Genomic DNA, 26,818 nt, shown 5'->3' on the forward strand with positions numbered 1-26,818 from the left:
TGCATCGAGTTAAAAACATCTCAACTTTCAGAATGTCACAAGCGCATCGCAGGTCATGTGACAAGAACTAAACATTCAGCTTCATCCTTTCCTGTAACAATGTTGAAAGCTCAGTCAAGATGAAGGAGCAGCTGATCATAGCTGTATATGGATTGCCATTTTGAAATAAATTTAGTAGCAGAGCTACTGAAAGCGATTTTTTTGTGCTGCAAATCCATTTATCCTTTGCTGAAATTTCCACGTCTTCATGGAGAGAATGCGTCGCCTCAGGAGCGCTTCTGCCCGAGCGCTTTGGAAACAAGGAGAAAGCGGCGCGCATAGCCTTTTCCACGCCTTATTAGGCGCGATATGTGAATGGCCCCTTAATCATTCATTAATTATTTTTTGCTTGCATACACCTTCAAATATGCCGCGGAGAATCACAGAAAGTGACCAAATTAGGTTTTATTGTGAACTTTTTTTTTTTTTTGCGAAATTCGAATATAATTTTTATTTATCGAATAATTAGAGCAGAACGAATATTCGAATGTTCGACTATCCGTGCACATCCCTAGCACAAAGCAGCACTGCGCTCACAAACGCTGCTTTATCAGGCATTACAGGCATGATGAATTGAAAATAAGACCAATCACCGCAGATGAGCGTAACGCAAAGGAGGGGGTTGGAAAAATTAATCATTAAACAAATCATTTGGGAGTCATTGAGCACATAAGGTATAAATAAATGCATATTATAAGACAATAAAAGGGTTTTTTGACCTTGCATGCATGTCAACCTGTTGTTGGGGACTCCCAAAACCAAAATATGAACCTTTCATAATCCATAACAGGGGCACCTTAAATTCTGTTTATCTAAATTTAGTCTATAAAATTCACAGACACTAATCCATATTGTGATTTTAAGTGTATAGCCCTACTTTTGATTTATTGATACAACATTTGCCAAATTCCGTGCCGTTCCACATTACACAGTAAATTTCATTTAAATGAATGGATTATGCTTCCGTGTTTCTCACATCACTGAAATCATATGGCCCTCCTTCAGCATATTTTTGAAAATGATCATGAATCTTACCAAAACAATCAAATTAAATCATGATTCCATTTTTAATTGCATCATTTAGTAAACAATCACAATTGTAATTGAATCATTCTCAGAGCAGATATTTACACCGCATCAGTGTATATCACTGATATATACACCCCGTTTATTTTTTTCTGCAGTGATGTTGAGAACACAATACACAGGCCCAAAAACCTCCATGCAAGTCCGTGAACATAGACACTTAAGCTCAATTTCACACATTGTTTCAGTCTGAAATATCAAAGCACAATTCATATTGCATCTCAGGTTAGGTACAACTGTTTTAATAGCGCAGACATTTGAACATAACTCGATTGGTCCCTTGGGTTTGTTAGAGAACTTGTCAAGAATGTTTGTTAAGTATAAATAACAGAAATGTGCACTTGGCATTTGCGTACTTGCATAGAACACATTTCTGGTCGTTAGCATGTTTCTGGCCATATCATCACCAACTCCAGTGTGTAAAAATCACCTTTCCAAAAACACACTAAATACTCATCATACTGCTGGAGAAAGAGCTGTTTCTTCCCCTCTCTCTCTCTCTCTCTAGCTCTCTCTCTTGCTGCAGGTCTCTCAGTAGCGCTTGTGCATGAGTGATGGTGCAGCCAGGCTAATAGTTCTTTAATGACTTCATTAAATTGTGTTTTGCGGCTTATGATCGCTGCGCCAATCTGTCATAGGGGCTAATGTAGGCACGTTAAGATAGCCCACTTTTATTTAGGAATTAATTCCGCATCTCCAGAGGCCTGAGAGAGAGATGCAGTGAAGGTCTGATTGTTAGCGGAGATTGGAGAGAAAATAATGCCATGGCATTACAGTGTGTTTGTGTGTGTGCTTCATATAACGAGATTAGATTAGCTCTGGGTCTTATGAAACCTGTGGTGATCTATCAGCATTATGTACAACTTCATCCACCCGCTCTATTCATCAAACTTACAAACACAGACCCCGCAGAGACAGAGTGAGACAGAGAGAGAGTGTGTTTGAGATGGTAGTGATGGAGGGGGTGTGATGGCATTTCTTCTTCCTGTCCTTTTTCTTCCTTGAACACCTTTTTTTTCTCACCTTTCCTCCCCTCGTGGTTTGTCTCCACAGATGTGATGTGTTGGCTCTAACACATTTCCTCTATCTGTCTCTCTGTCTCATCTCACTCCATTACTGTTGCTTACTGCATCTCAAATGGCCTTTCACTGCTATGCATGCAGGTTTTCTCTCTTTTTTTCGTTTTGTTTGTTTCACCCATCACTCATTCTTTCCTATCTGTTTTCTTGAGATCTCTTTTCTTTTCTGCCCACTTCATTTCTCTCTAAAATGGCATGGCCACACATCTCACTGTGAGGGCAAACTTATGTTGTGATGATAATACAGTATATGATTAGGCTAAATGTTTTAAATATTGTAAAATACGCCAATGTTCAATAAAAAGTAGTAGTAGTATTAAATGCATGTTCTTTTTCCACCCACTTCACATTCTCCTGAAATTTCATGTCACTGTGATGCCTATGTTATCATACAATTTTGGATAAAATAGGATTAAATTATTTCAGAATTTAATATTATAAATAAAACACCAATGTTCAATTAAAAATAACTTACTAATATAATATTTATTATTATTATTATCATCATTACTGAGATATTATTGCTTGAAAAAAATATTATATTAAATAAAATGATCTAAAATTATAACATGTAGCTTTTAAAATTGTATTATTATTATTATTTACTATTATGCAAGGCACATACAGTTGAATATTTTTAATAAGAGGGCCAAAATATTCTTTACTTAATGTTATAGTTCTTACAGAAACGTGAATCTTTTTGTTTTTAAGGTACAATTCATTATGATATGCTCAAGACACAAATGACTAGAGGAACAGCTTAATATATCTGTGTCGGAAGTAGATGAAAATCTACATCTCTGAATGTCATCTGAAGATCAAGAATTGTATTTTGCAGGAAATTACCGTATTTTCCGGACTATAAGTCGCACTTTTTTTCATAGTTTGGCTGGTCCTGCGACTTATAGTCAGGTGCGACCTATTTATCAAAATTAATTTGACATGAACCGAGAGAAATGAACTAAAAGAAAACATTACCGTCTACAGCCGCGAGAGGGCGCTCTATGCTGCTCAGTGCTCCTGTAGTCTACACCTGAAAACATAGATCGCCCTCTCGCGGCTGAAGACGGTAATGTTTTCTCTTGGTTCTTGGTTCTAAATAAACGCGACTTATACTCAGGTGCGACTTATAGTCCAAAAAATACGGTAACATTTATTTAAAAAGAAGTAGTATTAAGAAACTTAAACAGACATTAGAATATGTACATTGAACATTGACCTTTGTTGTCTGTCTTTTTGTTTGTGTAGCGGTGAGGAACGACAGGAATAAGAAGAAGAAAGAAGAGAAAAAGCAAGAATGCACAGAAAGCTACACGCTGAGCCCAGACACAGAGCAGATGATTGAAAAAATCAGGAAAGCCCACCAAGAGACCTTCCCCTCGCTTTGTCAACTCGGCAAATACACCACGGTAAGAGCGTGCAAGGGCTGTATGATATACTCTGTGATCTAGTAGTATATATTGAATTTTGCCTCTCTCTGTGTATAGAGTAACAGCTCCGAGCGACGCGTGTCACTAGACGTGGATTTGTGGGATAAGTTCAGCGAGCTCTCCACCAAGTGCATCATAAAGACGGTGGAGTTCGCCAAGCAGCTGCCGGGATTCACCACCCTCACCATCGCAGACCAGATCACACTGCTGAAAGCCGCGTGCCTCGACATACTGGTGAGAACACGCACTTAACCCAGCTTTTTACAAAAGCTACATTATATCACTAAAGCATAAAACAAGACTGAGGCTCACATTTGAGTCGTTGAAGGATGCAGGTTCTAATCCCACATGCATTCCCTTGTGAAAAAGTGCACATGCAGTTGTACTTCATCATAACATTTTGTTAATAAAAGGCAACTTAAATGTCCTCCTGAAGTGCCTTGAAACACACAGCATTATTCTATGTGGTGACATAATTTCATCTAAAACAGGAAGAGAGGGCAGGAGATATCTAGCAGCCCCGCCCCTTTTTCAAATTGCCAATAGCGTTTTGTTTATATCTGCTCGGGCCAGAGCCGTTGAGCTCGATAAAGCCGCATTTGACAGCCACGGTCTAATATATTACCCCTAGATTAAATTTGAAACTCTTGGTAAAACAAAATAGTGGTCATAATCATGTTGAGGCTGTGTAGTTGTAAAAGTTGTTAATATATCCCGATTCGTGCATATGATCCGCTCCGTGTGATCGCATCTCTGGATCGGAGCCAAAGTCCGGATCAGACTGTGCGCTGCCACGGTTCCTGTGAAACAACGTGAAACCAGAACTCATTTGCACCAATCAAAAGCTTATTTACGCTGTCTGAATCAATCCTTATCACCTACATTGTGCACTACAAGCCACTCACGGTACAGAAAATACTACAATGTAAATAGCTGTCTCTTTATAGTGCAGGGGGCGGGCGCTTCGGATTCTAGAGAGCATTTGATTGGTGAGAAGATTTGATGAGAAGATGAAATACGATGTGATGTCAAAAATATCGTTGAGCTGTTTAGGAGAGTGACGGACTGCAACTTTTGAATGCTTATATCTTCTAAATGTGAATTGTGTCACTGTTTTGGAGCACACTGCCTTATAGATAACCTTAAGACTAACATATTAATACTAACACCCAAAAAACTTACATTTTGAATTCATGGGGACTTTAAAGGCATTGACTTTTATGGTATGAAAAAAATATTATGAAAGTCAATGGGGACCATCAACTGTTTAGTTACATTCTTCTTTCGTGATCAACATATGCAGAGTTAAGATCGACACGTCTCCTCTCTGTTTCTGTTTTTAGATTCTGAGGATCTGTACCCGCTACACGCCTGAGCAAGACACCATGACGTTCTCTGACGGGTTAACGCTGAACCGAACACAGATGCACAATGCTGGCTTCGGTCCGTTAACAGACCTGGTGTTTGCCTTCGCCAATCAGCTACTACCGCTAGAAATGGATGATGCAGAGACAGGACTGCTCAGTGCTATTTGCCTGCTCTGTGGAGGTACTGTTTTGACATTTCTTGTGTTAATAAATGTCACATACAGTGCACATTGCTATATGCTGGGGAAATATATAAGTTTGAAATAATACGATTATTTTAATGTTTTTGTAAGAAGTCTGTCATGCTCACCAAGGCTGTATTTATTTATTGAAACATACAGTAAAAACCATAACATTGTGAAATATTATAATTTAAAATAAGTTTTCTATTTTTAATATATTTTAAAATGTAATTTATTCCTGGTATGGCAAAGCTGAATTTTCAGCAGCCATTAGTCTTTAGTGTCACATGATCTTTCCATGTTTTTGATACATGGACCTCTAGTGCTGGGCAGTGTTTGGCGGTGGTATTGCACCTCTTATGCTCATATAACATATAGTGAACATATATATTATATAAACTCACGAAAACATTGCCAGGTCAGATTTCACCACAAAATCAGAGGAAGAAATTATATTTAGCATGAAGAGAACCTGTTTCTATTTAAATAATATACATAAAGATATTTTAAATCTAAAAAGTCAAAATATTTTAAATTATTTTTAAAGTAGCAAATGTTTTTTTTCCCTTCTTCCAAAATATTCATAATTTAAGACAATATTTTAAAAATCCTTTTAGTATTTTATTGAGCAATTTTAATAATATAATAATGTAAGATTATTATCTAATGTATGTTTTTATTTGATATTTAGAAATATGACATTTAAAAAAATAATTGATATAAAAAACATTTTTTTTTAACTAAAATCATAATTAAAGACGGTAAAATAAATACAAAATATATTTTTTGAAGAATTATGGGATAAAATATTAATAGAACATATATATTAAATAGTACATATAGATTAAATTAAATTAAATTTATGCATTTAGCAGACGCTTTTATCCAAAGCGACTTACAGTGCATTCAGGCTATCAATTTTTACCTATCATGTGTTCCTGGGGAATCGAACCCCCAACCTTGCACTTGATAATGCAATGCTCTACCAATTGAGCTACAGGAACATATAGATCATGTAACAATACAATAAAAATCTATTCTAATTAAGAGGTTTTTTTTTTTTTTTGGGTTGAAAGATGACCTGAAAAGTTATTTTACAGATTTTTTTAGACCCACCCCTAAACAGATCAATTCTCCATGATTTGCTTTGTCTTGGATGTGTGCCAATAAGCTCTCTTACCACAACCTGTGAGTTTTTGAGCTGAATATGAATATGAAGTGGTGTTTGTTGGTTTGTGCAGATCGGCAGGACCTGGAGAAGGCCGATCAGGTGGATGTACTTCAGGAACCGCTGCTGGAAGCACTGAAGATCTATGTGAGGAACCGGAGGCCACACAAACCTCACATGTTCCCTAAGATGCTGATGAAGATCACCGACCTGAGGAGCATCAGTGCCAAGGGTGAGTCGAATTCATCCACATGACTTCTTAACGGATGAGTTCTAATCCTATTCGTCTAATATTATTGCAAGAAAACTTCCATGTGGTGCTACTTGAAAATAAAATTAGAACGAAATGAATTTATCATCTCTCACAGGGGCAGAGCGTGTGATCACCTTGAAGATGGAGATTCCCGGCTCCATGCCTCCTCTTATTCAGGAGATGTTGGAGAACTCTGAGGGTTTGGAGAGTTCCTCGGGGGGCATCAGTTCACGGGCCGCCGGCGCCCCTCCAGGCAGTGTTAGCCCCTCCCTTTCTCCAAGCTCCGCCCAGAGCAGCCCACCCACGCAATCACCATGACAGTTATCATTGTTGCCATCATTAGCCACTTACCGACTATTATGTGCCCTCTACGACACGACAGCAGACACATTCAAAAGCACGCGCTCATATTGTCGCTCCTCTGCCCGTCTTCCTCAGAGACTAAGGGGGGGTCAAAGGTGTGTCGCTAGAACTTTGTTGCTTTCTTTATAAAGAAATCACAGACTGTGTTTGTATTCGTCCTCGATTTTGCCACTCTGTTGCTGAGTCCCTTTGGATGAAGGGAGGAGAACCACACGAGGGTGAAGACAGAATGTGCAAAAATGAATGGACAAATGTGTAGAAGGAATTAAAGGACTTTTCTTCCGTTTTGATTCTTATGGCCTGGACCCCTGTTTCAAATGACCAGAAACTGATTTCCTACAAACTAGAAATATATCTAAATATATAGAGAGAAACCGTGGAATGAATGTGTTCGAGAACAGAATGATATGTGGACTTCATGTAAAGATGCAAATGTATTTCCTCACTTTTTCTCTTTATGCCTGTGGAAGCATAAAGAATGAATTGTTTTATTGCAGCCTGATGATGATGTTTTTCACAGAGAAAAAAAAAACATTGGAAAGAATATTAATTTCCACTCACAAAATTGTGCACAGAAAATATAAAAATGGTCGCAGCAAACACCATTTGTGTGATGTGTCCTTCTTATTCTTCGTTTTTTAAGCTACTAGCAAATACCTCAAAGATTCATATCATATTTCATACAGTCTGTTTTGCTTAATATTTGGGAAATAAAGTATTGAAAAAGGTTGTTCCATTGAAGGTGTTTAACAGCTGCGCAAAGTTTTAAAGTTTTGAACCATTGATACAAACTCCAAAAACTGATTTTTTTTTTGCCAAGATTTTGTTTAAAATTACATCACACCTTTTTGTATATATTATGGTCTTCATTCTAGAGAGCATTTGATTAGACAAAAAGTAGTATTACTTAGCTATTTTTGATCTGTGGCCATAAATGTTAACACCAAAAATGTGTATATCTTCTACCAGTCAAATGTAGGAGTAAACTAGTATAATGATGCTAACTTCAAAGCTAATGTGAACTAAAAGTCACAAATCTCGGAGCTTTGCTTCATTAAGTAACAGGCTGAGGAATTACAGTTGTGACATGTACTGTGTAGATTTTAATGGACAAAGATGAACTGCAATTGATTTCTTGCAGATTGCTTTACAAAGCTTGGACGTAATCACCAGGGATTACCACAAAAAGATGTGGTTCTGATTAATAGAAAGGTAAGGATAGAATGGAATCTGGAACATCATTTCAAGATCTCTTTTCTTCAAATCAAAGATAGAGTGATCTCAGACTGTAAGGTGACGTTCATACAATGTTCTGTTTGCATTCAACTATTGGTGACACTTTGTTTTGGAGTGTCCTTGTTGCATGGTAAATGTTCTTACTATAGTAATAAGAGTAATGTACACATTACACTTTATTTAAAGGTTTCCTTGATACAGTGTAATTATACATCTAAGTACTGAGTAATATTAATTGACTACATGTACTTGGGATTACTTGCATGTAATTATGCATAATTAATTGTCATTATAATAGTAAGTACATGTATCGTGTAACAAGGACACCTTTAAATAAAGTTTTACCAAAACAACTAACCCTAACCTTATAACCCACAACCCTATATTCACATAACTCATGTGTAATTGCATTGTAACAAGTACACTTTAAAATAAATTGTAACCGAAGCATCATTCACTTAAAACAGAAATTTCAATATTTTGGATTAACACTGAAATTTGAATGAATGCTAAAGAGCACACATGACTGATGACAGTAACAGTGAACCAACACTGACTTGTAGTTGGTCACAAGATCGTGCACTTCTCAATATCATAAGTGATATTTTCTCATTAGACTCAGATGTAGCCTATACACATTTGTTTACTGACCTACGTAAAAGGAAACGTGCATGTTTTACACACACACACACACACACACATATATATAAATATATATAAGATTTAATTCTTTATTATATTTTGGTTTTATGTGCTTGTAATCTGCTGCCATTTTGGTAGAAGAGGTTTATATCTTAATGGGATAATTCCTGGTAAAATAAAGGATAAATATATAAATACAATTTAACTGCCTGATATACTTCTACCTCATTATTTTTTTTGTGTCCTGTTTTATTTTATTTTATTTTTTATTTGTATTGTTGCTGTCTATAAAACATACAAAATGTTAGTTATTATATTGATTGATTTAGCAACATTAATGTTGAACCAGGATCACAGTGTAAAGATGATTTAATAACACATTGATTTTATGTTGAATTTTCAACATTGATTCAACTAATCAAAATGTTGTGTGCAAAAGTGACAATGAACCAACATCATGTTATTTATAACGTTATCTGTCAAATATATTTTTGAGACATTGCGGATGAGCAAATGCTCTAAAAATGTCTTGCACATAAAAATGTGGACATACAATAAACATAATGTATCTTTATATATCTATATCTGTCTATAGGACTCCCCATAGGTGTAATGGTTTTTATACTGTACAATCTGTATTTTCTATCGCCCTACACCAACCCTACACATAAACCTACCCCTCATAGATTTTTTTTGGCATTTGCACAATTTATAGAAAAAAAAAGAAAAAAAAAGAAAGAAAGATTTATAAGCTTTTGTACCCATGGAGACCTCAAATTAGGTCCCCATGTCGACAGAAGTCCCCATGAGATGGTGTGTACTCAGTTTTAAGTCCCCACTAGTGAAGAAAAACCTGTACACACACACTGCGGAATTTACAGCTTTAGAGATAAGTGCATCACTCACAAATAAATTGGTGACTTTTATTATGACACCACGACTCTTACGTCAAACACTTCATGATCATATGACTGATTGAACATGGCTTCAGTTCAGTGGTGAGAAGTGTTTACATTTTAAAAACATTTTTGACACTATCAGATTCTAACGCGACGTTTTTAATTAATATAGAAATAATGATGAATATGTATTTTGTAAGATATCTGTACTAGCCATAGACTAGAGGAAGGTGTAACGTTACGTAAACGTTAACTGTTATGACAGCACATTGATGGTAACTAAATGTAACGTTAATACCATGTTTCCTTGGTAGCTGCCGTGATACTAAAGGAGTAAGTTACACAGTCGAATATCATGATATTTACTTATTTTACCTAAAGCTACTTATGGTATTTCTACCACTGTTTTAAAGTCATTCCAACAACACAAAACAATGGTAACGTTACCATGCCCAGAATTGTTTTATTTTTTATGACTCGGTTATTTTTGGGACATCTGTTAGATTTTCAAGCCCTTTGTTGTTCAGGCTTATGTATTGATACGTCTGTCCATATCATCTTTCTGTATATGTTTCGTGTTCTGCACAGGCACTCTCGGGCCCGTAAATATGAGGGTGAGTTGCAGATGTGTCGTTTGGAGGTTTCAGCAGTGGACTTCAGTGACTATCATCCACTTAAAGCAATTACGGTACATCTACAGCTCTCCTAAAAACTCATTAAATGCTTTCATTCAAAGCAAAAAAAAAAAATATATATATATATATATTTTTATTAAAGGTTATTGGTTATTAAAGGTTCAGTTATTAAAGGTTATTAAAGGTTCAGTCCTCATTGAGTAAACAACGTTTGAGTGTGTTGAACAAGAATATGTATTTTCCTTACATTTCAGATTTTGCTAATTAGAATGAATCAAATCTCTGAACAAAAATTAGTTATTCAATAGAAGAAAAATGAAAAAATTCTAGAATCAGATTAGACTATCTATATATAATTTTCTTTTTTTCTCTCTCTCTTTCCAGGTGACAGACTCTAAAGCTCGCCGTGGTGTGCGGAAAGGCAGCACTTCCTCCTCCTCTTCCTCCTCTAGTTCTGTGGTTCTGGATCCACTCAGCTCAATGTTGGATGGGACCGACCCACTATCTCTTTTCGCTGCGGCGTCTCAGACACCAACTCTCCCACACAGCATCTCTGCTGGGGTAAAATTCACAAAATTCGTACACAAATATAGCAATAGTATAATTAAATCCATAAATGTGCACTAGTACTCTGATAAAAGTGACGTGACATTCAGCCAAGTATGGTGACCTATACTCAGAATTTGTACTCTGCATTTAACCCATCCAAAGTGCACACACACAGCAGTGAACACACACACACTGTGAACACACACCCGGAGCAGTGGGCAGCCATTTATGCTGCGGTGCCCGGGGAGCAGTTGGGGGTTCAGTGCCTTGCTCAAGGGCACCTAAGTCATGGTATTGCCAGCCTGAGATTCGAACCCACAACCCTAGGGTTAGGAGTCAAACTCTCTAACCACTAGGCCACGACTTCCCCATATATACTTGTGCAGTATCAGATGGTAATACCATGGTACTTACAGTACATACCATAGTGTCAATTAATACCGTGGAATTGTTTCAAAGGTACTTCAGAGAATCCTGTGAATACACACATCATGTCTGTGAATACACATCAAATTGATCTACCCATGAAACATTTGTTACTTTTTCACTTTCTACTGTTTTTATTTAGGAGTTGGGACGTAAACGTAAGGAGAAAGAGGAGGAAGTGGGCTCAGACTTTGAGCCATGGTCATCTAAACGTGGAGAAATCCTGTCTAGATTCACCACCACAGAAAAACTGTCTATAGTAGGTGCAGCGCTTTACACTTTTTACTCATCCTGTCAGTCTTTACTTTTCACACATGATAATGGAGCTTTTGTTTCTCTTACAGAATCTCTTCATGGGCTCGGACAAGAGTGAGTTCATCAGTTTTTGAAGACTCTTTTCATTTGTTCTTGCTTTGTAGTTATTCCAGTTGTTGTCTTCCATTAAACCTCCATTAATATTACAATTTCTTAATTGTTATTATTATCATTATTACTATGATGATGAAAATGAAAAACTCCTGCAATCCATAACAAAAATCCATTGCTAAATTTTTGGTCCATCCTGATCAGTACTGTACAATAACTTAACAAACTTTAATAGACACAAACAGTTTGGTTTGTGTTAAGGTAAAGCATCCAGTCCCAGCTCAGCGGTGTCCGAGAAGGTGCGCACTCGTCTGGAGGAACTGGATGACCTGGAGGAGGTGGGTCTCATCTGGAGACGTCTTGTGCTTTACTGTCACAGTGTCTGGGTTGTGTTCCCTGGGTGTCCACTAGGTGTCCTCCGTTCCCACGGTGTCTGTCATATTATCACTTCCTGTTTCCTTATTTGGTCACCTTCCTCCTTGTTTTAGTTAATTAATTGTTCCCCACCTGTCTCCAGTTTCCCCATTATCCTTCTGTGTATTTATACCCGGTCTGTCAGAGTCTTTGTCACGGAGTCCTTGTCGTATGTATGATACCTCCCAGAGTCTGCTCTTCCCGTGTGTTCTTGTTTCGTTTTTATGTTTTTGGATTTTCTGGTTTTGACCCTGCCTGGACTGTTTATGCTTTTTGGATTGCCCTCAAATAAACCTTTTTACCTGCATTTGGATCTCTTCCGTGTTCCTTGTATCACCGTACATGACATTTACTGTTTGTTGGTAGGTATGTTAAAGAATATGTTGTTTATTGTGTGTGCCCACAGGGTTCTCAGAGGGAGCTGCTGAACCTGTCCCAGCAGGACTATGTCAACCGCATTGAAGAGCTCAACCAGTCTCTGAAGGAGGCCTGGGGCTCAGACCAGAAAGTCAAAGCTCTGAAAATTGTCATCCAGGTCTGAAGACTGGTGAACACACAAACCAACAGTATACACTCAAATGTCATTTTAGCTCAAAAACAAAATTAATTTTCATAATGCACTTTTCTGGTCTTGATGTGAATGACTAATCAGTGCATTTAAAAAAAAAAAAAATCTTTCTCAAAATATAGTAAACATTCCTTATGACGTTATTTTGTGTCAGTGCTCCAAGCTGCTCTCCGATACGTCAGTAATTCAGTTCTACCCCAGCAAGTTTGTTCTCATCACAGATATCCTAGACACCTTCGGTAAGAGTTCATCATAATAGATCTTAATAATAATATTTTTTTTTGTTTTTCCATATATATATATATATATATATATATATATATATATATATATATATATATATATATATATATATATATAGAGTTTCTTAACTTTATAAATGGAAAGCTTCACCATTTACTTTTGTTAGTGCTGATAAACTACAGCGAAATTTTGGGTTACCATGAAAATAGTATTAAAATGCAGCAAGACAAAAGGACAATGTCTGTCTATTGCTCTTGTTGATGTCATATGTGTACAGGTGGTCTGGTTTATGACAGGATCTGGTCCATGTGTGCTGACCCTCATCCTCTACCAGGTGAAACAAAATGCATCACAGCTCAGCCTATTCTTTTACCATATCTGTGACATTTTTAAAATGGATTTCCTCATTAATGTGATTCTCAGAATCATTCTCCGCTGATGATGTGAATGACACAGCCAAAGAGACGTGCCTCAACTGGTTCTTTAAGATCGCCTCCATCAGAGAGCTTGTCCCTCGATTGTATCTTTTCAGCAGGATTTTGAAACACTTTTCCATGTTCTTATTTCATTGTTTAAGCTTTTTCAAGATAAATAAGTGTGTTAAGACAAACTGCAGTTTTAAAAGCACTAGCACTTGTACTGTTTAGAAAACCAGTCTACGATGTTTTAATGATAAAGCGTGTAAGGTCTGAAATAGTCTGAAAAATATAATTTGGAAATGCAACATTATTGAACCTTTTGACAAAATCTAAAAAAGAAAAGAAATGTGTGCTTTTTATTATTATCATTATGGTTTTTGATACATCAGGCATTGTTTGGCTCATATTGTATGATATAGAATAATTTGCAACTCATACTAGTGGAGGAAAAAACTCCTCAAATTTATTCAGAGGCCTAAACTGAGCAAAAATATTCAATTTGCAGTTACTTATATTTATATGGCCAGAAAAGTAAGGTCAGAGTCTGTTGTAATGTAGCTTGTAATGTAAATATCAGAGATTTACATTTTAAGCAAACAGAATATCACCTTACCTCTTGGCCATATAAAGATCAGCTGTTTATAATCAAATCAGATCTTTATAACATTTTAACAAACTATTTTAAAATGCATGCATTTAAATATCTCCCTGTAAAACGTCTTAGTAAGATGATATTTAAATGCTTAGTTTTATTAGATGAGTTCTAAATATATAATATTATGTAATACAACAGTTATAATCGATTTAAGGTTTCAGAATGAAAAGATTACAGTTAAAATAAAGGGCCTTTTCGTTGCTAAAAAGGTATCGACTATCAGTCAAAAAGGTGTAAAAAGTTTTGTTCATTCTAAGAATTTAAAGGCCTTAGAAATGTGCATGTAAAATTAGATAGTCCTCTTTATAGGATTAAACTAGTTTATGAGAATAAAAAATATGAGTTGAACCCCAGAATGTAATAGTGAACCCTTGACTTTAGTGCAGATATGTTGAGGCTGCTCTTCTAAAATGCAACCGCTTCTTGACAAAGTCGTACGTATCTGAGCAATGCAACACTTCGATTCATGCAGGTGGGTTTTTTTATTTTTTTATAGGTCACTGATGTCCTCTTTCTGTCCTTCAGTGGGATTCAGGAGACGCTGCAGAGATTGACAGCGATGATCAGAGGAATAGGAGACCCACTGGTGGCTGTGTATGCACGGGCATATTTATGCAGGGTGAAAAGAATAATGTTCTCATAATATGTATTTTAGCAGGTTTTCCCTACAGCTTCAACTTTTTTTGCTGTAAGGTGGTGTTTCATGCTTTCAGTTGGTGCATAGTGGATGATAAAACAAGCAAACCCTTGTAGATTCAAACTGAAGGAGGGACTCCAGTCATATCATAGAGACTCTAGCTCTCTATCTTTCTCTCAGGTGGGGATGGAGGTGGCGCCGCATCTGAAGGACAGTCTCAATAAGAATTTCTTTGACCTGCTGGCCTCCTTCCGTCAGACTCATGGTGAAAGTGTGCAGAATCAGTTGGCGCAGCAGCGGGTGGAGATTCCCATCTATCTGACTCTCTATTCTCCTGCTATACACTGGATCCTGCAGTGTGTGGCATACAGAGCACCAGAGGTACATACATACCCCACTCAGAGGAAATGCTTGGCTAGTTTTTATTTTAATTTAATCCTTTGTTCAATTCAAAGTCAGACATGGAATATTTCTATAGGATAACTCAAACATCTGCCCATAAAGGTGTTCTGTTGCATGCTTGGAGGATGTGTAAGGATGACAGTGACAGCGCTACTGTTAGATTTTTGGTTGTCAAGTCAAAACCAAACAGCAGTGTGCAATGCTTGCATCTGTTCTGCAGTAGCGGTGTGAATTATCACTGCTGATGATCAACAATAATTATTTTATAATTTTTCTTGAAATTAGTTTACTTTCATTTGTATACTGTATGTAGACTATTTAAAAATACATATAATCTCATAACATTGAAAAACATTTGTCACCATTGAACAGCATTAAACAGTCATGTCAGATGCATCTTCTGTGCCATTTTGGCATTTTAGCGACGGCTTTTGTCGATGTTGATCATATTTTATTGATAACAGTCTAAAGTATTCTGATTGATAAATATATGATAAAATGTGTCTTTTAAAGGTTCTGCTAACAGAGATGATGGACAGATGCAAGAAGCTGGGCAACAAGTAAGATCTGCTAACTCTTCTGACACCATGAAAAACATGCACAACAAAACAGTGCATCTCTATGAACCCTGTCATTCCAAGTTCGAAAATGTTTTTTTTTAATGCTAGGACAATTTTTTATTGTTCAGATGGCATAGGATAAGTGACCAAAAATTAAGCTTAAGACTCACTGTGAATAGTGTTGATGCCTTCTTGTCGTTTAGCCAGATATTCTTGATAACTAGTGAGATGCTTACTTATGAAAGAATCCATATTAGTATTGCTCATACTTATGAATTTCTTAAGACTTCAGCATGTACTTCCTGCATCGGTTGTGCTTTGCTCAGGAATGATGCCTCAAATCTGTTTTGTTGAAGAGAGTGACTTGCAAATTTCGTCCTAGCAGAAGGACGAAAAAAAGGTGAAAAAATCCCACTGAGATGAGAATATCATATATACTTAGTGGTGGGCTCTTTAGACCATAAAGTAACCCACCCAGAACAGCCTAGCATTGTGGTTGTGACTTTGGTATGGCCAAACATCTTCAGAAAATGTAAAAATCTAATATTGATTTGACAAATGCAGTATTTTCCCCATAGTGCTCTCCTGCTGAACTCTGTCATGTGGGCATTCCGGGCAGAATTTGTTGCAATGAGAGCGACAGACTTTATTGGCATGATCAAAGACTGTGATGAAGCTGGATTTCCCAAGGTGACAAAACACACATATAAATCTACAGACAGGCCAAAGGTCTGGTGTATATCAGTGTCTGTGTCACAGTTTATATTCATGATTGTCTTTTTTCAGCACCTGTTGTTTGCGTCTCTCGGTCGCAGTCTGTCCTGTGCTGACCCTCCAGAGAGCGAGAGACTCTCCATACTCAACGAAGCTTGGAAGGTCATCACTAAAGTGCGCAGTCCAAGGGTAAACACCTCTGTTGGTCTCTCAATGGTTTTAAACACACAGTATAGAAAAAGAATATGTAATATGAATTGAATACAAAATGTACTGTGTGTTCTTGAACTCAGGATTACATCAACTGTGCCGAGATCTGGGTGGAGTTTACCTGCCGTCACTTCACAGTGAGTGATCTGCTCTGATTAGCTCAGACATTTTTGAAATTCTGCCATTTTTAACATGTCAATTTCAAATTTGTTCCCTGTAGAAACGGGAAGTGAACACCGTTCTTGCTGACATCATCAAACACATGACTCCAGACAGAGCTTTCGAGGATGCATATCCACAGGTTTGCAAGAAACATGTACACAAGATGATATGAGAAGGTGTCGATGAAGTCCTCGCTATTCATCCCTCTTCCTCTGTGTTTTAGCTGCAGTCGGTGATAAAGAAGATCCTTCCCCACTTCCAGGACTTCTCTGTGCTCTTCTCAATGGTATGACTACAGCCAAAACAGACCTTTAGCAGGGCTGTGCTCCATTGAGATTGCCTTTTGAATTCTAATTCAGTTCTTGAATTTGAATCCTACAGAATTGCTGTTATTTACGTTCAGTGATATGAATGTAATACAATACTTACATTTATTATTCATGTATTAACATTCCATTTCAATTTGGATTACAATTATGTTTTGATTAAAACTGCAAGTCAGTTTAAAATTGGAAGTGTAGCTTTGATGAATACATTACGTGTTCCTGTTTGAATAACCCATAAACATGTTGTGATAAGCACAACATATGGCAAACATTTGTTTGATACTGTATACTAAAACCTACTAAAATGTGGATTTAATTTATATACGTATCATTTATTTATTTTTATGGTGTTATGGCTAAATTAAAATCGTTTGATTTTTTTTATTTATTTTGACAGTACTAAACTTGGTTTAGAGAAAAACCAGACCAAACCAGAATACTAGAATTTGACTAATGTAGCTCTCCCATTGTGTGTTGAATATCTTTCAATTTCAGTTCATTTAGCAAATCACATGCAACTTTAACATACTATTGGGCCAATTTAGCCCAAATTCCTTCATATTTTGCCCCAAATAAATAATTTTACTCAAACTGTAAATGAAAATATCAGTAGTAATATAAAAATAGTATAATCATATAAAAATGCTTTATTTTGGCTGATCAATAATGTTTCTATGATTGCAGGAGAAGTTTTTGCCCTTTCTGGACATGTTCCAGAAAGACAGTGTGAGGGTGGAGGTGTGTAAATCCATCATGGAGGTCTTCATCAAGTACGTTTGTCGCTCACTATTCGATATTAGAACTATGTAGAGAAACAAGTGTTCAAATTCCAGACAGAGGATGGTCATTCTAGTTCTAGGTTAAAGGTTTCTCTCTTAGTTGAAGTTGATATATTTTCTGTTTAGACACCAGCAGGAAGCAACAAGAGACCCAGTCATTCTCAATGCACTGCTGCACATCTGTAAGACCATGCATGACTCTGTCAAGTGAGTGGGCTTGTTTTTTTTTTTTACTGTCTCACTATTAATGTAGAATTGCAGTGTGTTACATTGACGTGTTTGCATATGGTCTTTTGTTAAAGTGCTCTAACTCTAGATGATGAGAAAAGATCTCTGTCTCTGCTGATTATTGGATTTATTCGTATGGTGAGTCACCATCTTAAAAATACATCTGATAATGAGCTCTTCAGAAAACGTGCTTTTTGCATAAATTGAAAGGTAGTTCACTTTTGAGAGCTCAGCTGACACAAATGGAATCATGTTTTTCAGGACAGTCAGACCATCTAGTTTAATCTCTTGAAAATGACCATGTATCGATAGCTTTGCAATATTTAACTTTTAAAATATAAAAAATAAATTATATTTTTCAAAAATTACTATAATGCCAAAAATAAATAGTGACATATCATTTAAACTGTAAACTGGTATGGTCAGAGTCAGCAACTACAACATAACCTATAGTTTTACAGAATCTTTTTTTTCTCTCTCTCTCTCCATCAGGTGTCGTTTGGGAGGGACTTTGAGCAGCAGCTGAGTTTCTGTGTGGAAGCCAGAGCAACTTTCTGTAATCTAGAACCTGTCATCATTCACCTGATTCACGTGAGCACCCTTGGTTTTAATGGATGAGTTTTGGTTTTATATCAGGGATTCCCAAACTTTTCTACATGCTTGAAGTGCCCCTGAGAATAATTTAACATTTCAGTAATTAAAAAAAAAAAAAACCTTTGCATGATCATGGTTATCTGATGTTGGTTAAAGGTTACATGACATGCAGGTAAACAAATAAGATATCTAAAAGGTGTATATTTAATTTTTTATTTTCCCCGTTTTCATTATGTAATAAATTATTAGCTTTTCATCAACTCACAAACTCTAGTTTGGGAAAACCTGTATTATACAAATATCTCACAATATGAGTCCATGTTTTTGTTATCTGCAAACATGTGTATTTTCATGTCAGTGTATGTGTTTACATCTATGTACAGTACTATATTGTTTTTGTAGTAAATTTATCTCTTTCATCAAGGTCACTTTGCAGCCTGCATCTCATGCGCTCATGATATCTGTGGGTCCTGATAGAGGGCTTTATTAAAACACATTTTTCAGATTCAGTCCTCTACTGTCAGTCCTGTGTCTTAATCTAGTAAACAGATTGAACCTACAGGTTGTTAAGTCTTATTTTAGTCTAATGGACTGCTGGTGAAATGTCTGATGATGATATGATTGTTTATTTTACAGACTGTGAATCAGTTAGCAATGGAGACCAGATGCGTAATGAAAGGCAATCACTCACGAAAAACGGCTGCTTTTGTCAGGGTTCGTTTTTTTCTCTCTATCACTTTACAGAATTTTAATGGTTAAATCCTATGAGGAACATTTGCTAAATTGTATTTTTGAATTGTAAAAAAAATAAAATAAATAAATAAATATATATATATATATATATATATATATAGATATAGATATAGATATATATATATACACACATTTGAGGTGCCAAACAGGAAATGATTATCTAAAATCTGAATATATGAATGTCAATCTGAAAATACAGTTATATCCAAGAATACAGATACAAACCTGAAAATATACAAGTAAATCTGAATATATAAAATACATCTGAATGCATGTCTCTATATTTTCAGATAAACATTTATATATTCAGATTTACTTATATATATATTCAGTTTTACATTTATATATTAAGATTTTTTTATATATATTCATGGTTATAACTGTATATTCACATTTTAAGTTTATATATTGAGATTTACATTTATGTATTCAGATTTTACATAATTATTTCCTGTTTGGGTGCCTCATAATATGTATGAGTACATATATTCTCCCTAATAATGTTGGATCTCTTCATTATCCCGTTTTATTCCATAAGTAAGTTTTTGCTGCCTGTTGTTTATTTGCAGGCGTGTGCTGCCTACAGTTTCATCACCATTCCGTCCCTCACCAGTATCTTCAACCGTCTCAACCTCTATCTGCTCTCTGGAGAGGTAGCGCTGGCCAACCAGTGTCTGTCCCAGGGTGAGTGCTGCAGCCTCCCTCAGACTGAAGATGCTCTTGTACATCCTTCTTCCGGCCTCTCATGGAAAATGATAATTAAATCACACTACTGTTCAAAGGTTTGGAATCTTTAAGATTTTATAAACGCTTTTGAAAGAAGTCTCATATGCTCACCAAGGCTGCATTTATTTGATAAAAAATACAGTAAAAAAATAATATTGTCAAATAAAAAGTCATTTATTCCTGTGATAGAAAAGATGAATTTTCAGCAGCCATTACTCCAGTCTTTAGTATCTCATGATCTATCAGAAATTATTTTAATATGCTGATTTGGTGCTCTGTAAACTATTCTTTGCTGAGTAATATTTTTGTGGAAACAGCGATAAATTATCTTTGATGAATAGAAAGTTAAAAAGAACCGCATTTATTTAAAATAGAGGTCTTAACAGTAATAGTTGATCAATGTAATTTGTCTGTACTGAATAAACCTATTCATTTCTAAAAAAAATAACATTTCTTGAAACTTTTGAAAGATTGATACTACAAAATATTAAGCAATAAAAACATTTCAACATTGCTAATAATAAGAAATGTTTCTTGAGCACCAAATCAGCCAATTATTATGATTTCTGGAAGTTCATGTTTATAACTGTATTAATATATAAACAATATCTGTGAACACTCGATGGCACCGCACATGGCTGCTTCAGTGCTTGGCTCTCCAGTGTTTGTACTGTTTTTGTTCGTTTTTCCTGTTTTTTGTTTAACAAACACGATCAGTTTCACCAGGGATGAACTGCTAAACATTCGGCAGAACACACCACAAGATGTTTTACCCGATTTATATTATTCAGACGTTTTACTGAACGTTGTTATCGGAGGAGCAGCGGGCTGATCAAGCGCTTCAGGACGCGCAGACGGGGGAAGCGAGCAGGAGCGCTCATCAGACTCAGGAAGCGCGGATTTCGAACGTCGTTGCCTAGCATCCATCTGGCAAATCTCCGCTCTCTACCTAACAAACCAGACGAACTCCTTCTGCTTTCTCGGACAAATAAGGATTTCTCACACTCTGCTGCTCCGTGTTTCACGTAAACCTGGCTGAATGACGCCATACCGGACAGCGCGCTTCATCTGCCGGGCTTTCAGTTGTTTAGAGCGGTTCGCGAATCAGAATCAACGGGGAAATCGCGCTGCGGCGGGACATGCTTTTACATCAATGAACGGTGGTGTACAGATGTAACTGTGTTAAAAAAGATGTGCTGTCCTGATCTAGAAATGCAGTTTGTCAACTGCAAGCCATTCTATTCGCCGCGGGAGTTTCACTTGTTCATTCTGGTGAGTGTTTACATTCCTCCGCAAGCGAACGTGAGCTCAGCTTTACAGAAACTCGCTGATCAGATCACAGAGACAGAACAGCCACACCCGGACTCTGTTTTAATCATTCTTGAGGACTTTAATAAACCCAATCTCTCCCGTGAACTGCCAAAATACAGACAGCATGTTACATGTCCCACCAGAGACCGTAATATACTGGATCACTGTTACACAAAAATAAAGGATGCATATCACTCTGTTCCACGAGCAGCTTTGGGACGTTCTGATCACTGTCTGGTTCGTCTTATACCGTCCTACAAGCAGAAACTTAAATCTGCTAAACCTGTAGTAAGGACTGTGAAGAGATGGACCAGCGAAACAGAGCAGGATTTACAATGTTTTGACCTCACTGATTGGAGTGTTTTTGAAGCTGCTACAACCGATCTGGACGAGCTCAGAGACTGTAACATTCTATATTAGTTTCTGTGAGGATATATGCATTCCTACCAGGACTTATTTAACATTCAACAATGATAAGCCATGGTTTACAGTAAAACTCAGACATCTTCGTCAGGCCAAAGAGAATGCCTACAGAAATGGGGACATCGTCTTGTACAATCAGGCCAGGAACACACTGAACAAAGAGATTAGAGCGGCTAAAAAGACATATGCTAAAAAGTTGGAAGACCAGTTTACTTCCAACGACTCAACTTCAGTTTGGAGAGGACTGAGAGCCATCACAAACTACAAGACACCATGCCCTTGCATTGAGGCTAATCAACAACTAGCTTATGACCTGAATGAGTTTTATTGTAGATTTGAAACCCCCAACACCCATTCTGACCATCTCCCTACACAACCATTAACACCTCCTGCAATCCCCCTCTCCACACCTCCTGCTCTTCAAATCTGTGAAGATGATGTGCGCCAGGTCTTCAAGAAGAACAAAAGAAGAAAAGCACCAGGCCCAGATGGCGTTACACCAGCCTGTCTGAAAATCTGTGCTGACCAGCTGGCCCCCATCTTTTTACAGATCTTCAACAGATCCCTGGAGTTGTGTGAAGTGCCTTCCTGCTTCAAACGCTCCACCATAATCCCCATTCCAAAGAAACCCAAGATAACAGGACTTGACGACTACAGACCTGTGGCTGTAACGTCTGTCGTCATGAAGTCGTTTGAAAAACTGGTTCTGGCTTATCTGAAGGACATCACTGGACCCTTACTGAACCCCCTGCAGTTTGCTTACCGAGCAAACGGGTCCGTGGATGATGCAATCAACATGGGATTGCACTTCATCCTGCAACATCTGGACAAAACAGGGACTTATGTGAGGATCCTGTTTGTGGACTTTAGTTCGGTTTTCAACACCATCATCCCAACAACCCTCCAGACCAAACTGACCCAGCTCTCTGTTCCTAGCTCTATCTGTCAGTGGATCACCAGCTTTCTGACATATTTCCAACAGTTAGTGAGACTGGGGAAATTCATGTCAAGCAGCTGCTCCACCAACACTGGTGCCCCTCAGGGATGTGGTCTCTCCCCTCTGCTCTTCTCCCAGTACACCAACGACTGCACCTCTAAAGACCCCTCTGTCAAGCTCCTGAAGTTTGCAGACGACACTACAGTCATCTGCCTCATCCAGGACGGTGATGAGTCTGCTTACAGACAAGAGGTTGAGCAGCTGGCTGTCTGGTGCAGTCTTAACAACCTGGAGCTGAACACGCTCAAAACAGTGGAGATGATCGTGGACTTTAGGAGAAACCCCCCTGCACTTTCCCCACTCACCATCATGAACAGCACTGTGGCTGCAGTGGAGTCATTCAGATTCCTGGGAACCACCATTTCTCAGGACCTGAAGTGGGACAATCACATTGACTCCATTGTGAAAAAGGCCCAACAAAGGTTGTACTTCCTTCGCCAGCAAAGGAAGTTTAACCTGCCACAGGAGCTGCTGAAACAGTTCTACTCAGCCGTCATTGAGTCTGTACTGTGTACTTTAATAACTGTCTGGTTTGGTTCAGCAACAAAATCGGACATCAGAAGACTACAGAGAACTGTTCAGACTGCCGAAAGGATTATTGGTGCTCCCCTGCCCACCCTTCAAAAACTGTATACATCCAGAGTGAGGAAAAGGGCTCAGAAAATCACTCTGGATCCCTCACATCCAAGTCACCCCATCTTTGAACTTTTGCCATCTGGCCAGCGCCTCAGAGCCGCAAATACCAGAACAGTAAAGCACAAGAACAGTTTCTTCCCCCAGGCAATCTACCTCATGAACAGTTAAAAGTTCCCCACTTATGCTTATGCAAAAAAATGTGCAATATCCCCTCCATCCTAGTACATCCCTGCATCTTACTCAATCCTATTCCATTATCATTTATAGCACAATTGTTTATACACTTATTTATTTGCCTAATTTTTTGTTGTTGTTGTTGTCTCTGTGTACTGGAAGCTTATGTGACTAAAACAAATTCCTTGTATGCGCAAGCATACTTGGCAATAAAGCTCTTTCTGATTCTGATTCTTATACTCACAGTATTACTATTTTTACTGTTGATCAAATAAATGCAGCCTCGATGAGTTCTTTCAAAAGATCCTAAAGATTTCAAACTTTCAGACATTTGCGTTCAATACTGACCTCAGATCAGTGTGAATAGTAGCCTCTGCCATGATCAGCTGAGTTTGGGTGATTTGATATTGAATGTAAAAACATTTTTCAGCGGATGCGTTTCTGAAGGCAGCAGTCAGTCTTCTGCCAGAAGTCCCACGAACCATCAGCATTGAGGGTAAACAGCGCTCATCTGAGCCTTTCCTCCTCGACTTCATCAACAACTTCCTCTCCACACTGCTCGTAGTGCCGGTAATGCATAAATAAATATTTGCATGAGTGCTTTATCCTCATCTCTCTAAGTACGATTGTTGACTTGGTCTCGTAGGATCATCCGGAGCAGGGTGTGCTGTATCTGGTGCGAGGGCTGTTGAATATGGTGCAGGACTACACCTGGGAGGACAACAGTGATGCTAAGATCCGCGTCTACATCAGCGCTTTACCATTACTAGCAGCAATGAGCCAAGAAAGCTTTCTCTACACCATTCCTAAAGGTACCGCAGTGAATAAATACAGACATGTTCTCTAAAGCCCCTTTCACACTGCGATTCTGGCAAATACACAGGTAAAGTTTTCCGGCAATTTTTCCCGGGTGGCTAGATTTTGCACTTTCACACTGCCAGTGATTACCCGGGATATGTGCGTGCTTTCACACACAACCTGTAAATGTCCCGTAACGACACGTGACATCAGGGCGTGACTTGTAATGTACGAGTTGAAAACGTTAGGCACGTTATACTTTCACTGAAGCTGGCGAACGATCTTGGCTTCAGCGCGGAAAGTGAGGAACTAACTGATTTCTGCTTCATTACAGTTTGCACACATTTTTTTGTCGCGAGCGTTGATCTTCCTTCAAAACAGCCGGTAAAAGAGTCGTGCGATAACGTGCGTCATCACTACGACACGGCATTAGATCTGGCTTTTGTTCACACAGCGCTCGTCCCGGGATTAAACCCGGCAATGTTACTAGGTCCTCGACCCGGGTTCAAGGCCGGAATCAATCCCGGGACGTGTTTGCTCACATAGAAGGCGACCCGGCAATGTTCCGGTAATTTGGCGGGTCTGACGTGCAGTGTGAAAGGGGCTTAATAAACACAACAGCTTAAGGTCTTTCTGGCATTGAAGTGGAACTGCAAGCATGTGTGTTCTTGTTGCAGTGGATTCCAATGAAACCCTCTATGGAGGAGATCCCAAATTCATCGCAGAGATCAACAAGCTGTCTGAGACTCTGATCGGACAGGTTCTGGATCATTTGAAGGGTCTGGGCCGAGATGAGGTGAGATTCTGTCTCTAAATGAAGCTGGACTCTTAAGAAACAATTAGACATTTTTGGATGTCTCTGGAACTATCAAGGTATAGAAGATTTTAGGATTTACAGTATATAACAATACAATAAGTATAGTGTTCAAAATGAAAGTATTGTGACACTTTATATTATATACCATATTTTCCGGACTATAAGTCACACTTTTTTTCATAGTTTGGCTGGTCCTGCGACTTATAGTCAGGTGCGACTTATTTATAAAAATGTATTTGACATGAACCAAGAGAAAACATTACCGTCTACAGCCGCGAGAGGACGCTCTATGCTGCTCTGTGCTCCTGTAGGCTACACTGAAAACATAGAGTGCCCTCTCGCGGCTGTAGACGGTAATGTTTTCTCTTGGTGCTTGGTTCTAAATAAATGCGACTTATAGTCCAGTGCGACTTATAGTCCGAAAAATACGGTATATTATAATATATCATTTTTGTAGAATGTGAAAATAATCAGTCATTTTTCAAGTAATTTTTGAAAATGTGAAAGTTTGAAGGCACGGGTCACATAGTGTTTGCCGATTAATCACCAATGATACTTATCGGTTATCAGTAAAAATCAGAGCCAACGGTTGTTGTTTAATTCATTCGTGTTCTTTGTGACCAGTTTCTGTTATTCAACAGACCAATTTAGACCAATTTCAGTGACCGATAAAAAAAATAAAAATAAAAAAAAAACCACCCAACAGTTTTATAGTATTCCACTTTTACGGAGTAAAAAGTTCATGCAGTACCAGTACAACTTCAAAAATAAATAAGTTTTTTTTTTTTTTTTTAGAGCATCATTTGTTTGCAGGTGCCACTTGACATTTAGACATTTTAAGCATCCAAATATTGTTTGGAGCCACATTGTTAGAACAATCAAACGTGTATTTTCAATAATTTTATCATTTATGATTTAGCATGGCTGTAGGTGTGATAGCTTATTTCTGTGTGTTTCAGGGAGTGCGCAGGCAGGGCAGTCTGGCTTTCTCTCTGTTCGGCTGTCTGTTGGCTCATGGTGATCTACGCAACAACAAACTCAATCAGCTGGCTGTCAACCTGTGGAACCTGAGTCACAAACATGGCTTCTGTGACACGCGCACATCGGTTAGTCGTACGCATAATTGCACTTGCATTCAGTGGCAAGTATAAAGCCTTAACCTCTTTCTGTTCTTCTCTCCAGGTTCGGACTCTCGAGTACATCAAACATCAGGCGCAGCTGGCAGACTTGAGCCATCTCTCTGACATGACGACACGTCTGTCCCTGCAGTCCAGAGCCTGACGCGCTCGTGGAGACATTCTGTCAGAAACCCTGACACCGTTTGACATTCATATATCTATAGTGATATTGAAATGATTACTGAAACTAACCTGTAATTTCCTATTGGCTCAAAATTCTTCAGTCTAGACTAAAATCTAGTCAAAATCTATGAATATTATTTGTCATATCAGTTTGCACTTGTTTTTGTACAGTTAGTTTTTTCCTAACAAGGTCCTATGTAATTAAATGCATTAAATCATGTACTTTCTGGCTTGTGTTCAATTCTGTGTTG

General features: G+C 37.8%; 2 protein-coding genes across 4 annotated transcripts in view; both read left to right on the forward strand.

The window, feature by feature from the left end:
- Positions 1 to 7,570, forward strand: part of LOC132121311 (retinoic acid receptor alpha-A-like) — a 177,979-nt gene extending 170,409 nt beyond the window's left edge. For both annotated transcript variants that reach the window (XM_059530595.1, XM_059530596.1), the window contains 5 exons: positions 3,453 to 3,613; positions 3,692 to 3,868; positions 4,978 to 5,182; positions 6,425 to 6,583; positions 6,720 to 7,570. In XM_059530595.1, the coding sequence (XP_059386578.1) occupies positions 3,453 to 3,613; positions 3,692 to 3,868; positions 4,978 to 5,182; positions 6,425 to 6,583; positions 6,720 to 6,922 (905 nt within the window). In that variant the 3' untranslated portion in view covers positions 6,923 to 7,570. The remainder of the gene's footprint in view (positions 1 to 3,452; positions 3,614 to 3,691; positions 3,869 to 4,977; positions 5,183 to 6,424; positions 6,584 to 6,719) is intronic.
- A 2,213-nt stretch (positions 7,571 to 9,783) lies between these two features.
- vps35l (VPS35 endosomal protein sorting factor like) lies at positions 9,784 to 26,789 on the forward strand. Of its 2 annotated transcripts, none has more exons than XM_059530588.1 (30): positions 9,784 to 9,843; positions 10,333 to 10,432; positions 10,764 to 10,940; positions 11,497 to 11,613; positions 11,699 to 11,723; positions 11,982 to 12,058; positions 12,541 to 12,669; positions 12,857 to 12,941; positions 13,223 to 13,279; positions 13,369 to 13,465; positions 14,406 to 14,453; positions 14,545 to 14,638; positions 14,837 to 15,037; positions 15,572 to 15,618; positions 16,197 to 16,308; positions 16,405 to 16,521; positions 16,626 to 16,679; positions 16,763 to 16,843; positions 16,928 to 16,990; positions 17,715 to 17,800; positions 17,936 to 18,016; positions 18,112 to 18,175; positions 18,530 to 18,628; positions 19,268 to 19,345; positions 19,954 to 20,068; positions 24,082 to 24,221; positions 24,298 to 24,463; positions 25,127 to 25,245; positions 26,226 to 26,372; positions 26,449 to 26,789. In XM_059530588.1, the coding sequence occupies exons 1-30, from the start codon at positions 9,827 to 9,829 to the stop codon at positions 26,545 to 26,547; spliced, it is 2,892 nt and encodes a 963-aa protein (XP_059386571.1). In that variant the 5' UTR covers positions 9,784 to 9,826; the 3' UTR covers positions 26,548 to 26,789. The 2 variants fall into 2 exon arrangements, with proteins under 2 accessions (XP_059386571.1, XP_059386572.1); XM_059530589.1 differs by lacking the exon at positions 9,784 to 9,843 and adding an exon at positions 10,054 to 10,077.
- The last annotated feature ends 29 nt before the right edge of the window (positions 26,790 to 26,818 follow it).

Source organism: Carassius carassius, chromosome 39, assembly GCF_963082965.1.
Source record: "Carassius carassius chromosome 39, fCarCar2.1, whole genome shotgun sequence".
NCBI classification, from domain to species: Eukaryota; Metazoa; Chordata; class Actinopteri; order Cypriniformes; family Cyprinidae; genus Carassius; species Carassius carassius.

Excerpts from the sequence above, each read along its gene's own strand:
- vps35l (XM_059530588.1), top strand. Across the intron at positions 15,038-15,571 it reads TGGCATACAGAGCACCAGAG|GTTCTGCTAACAGAGATGAT; the intron begins GTACATACATAC and ends TGTCTTTTAAAG. Across the intron at positions 24,464-25,126 it reads TCTCTACACCATTCCTAAAG|TGGATTCCAATGAAACCCTC; the intron begins GTACCGCAGTGA and ends TTCTTGTTGCAG.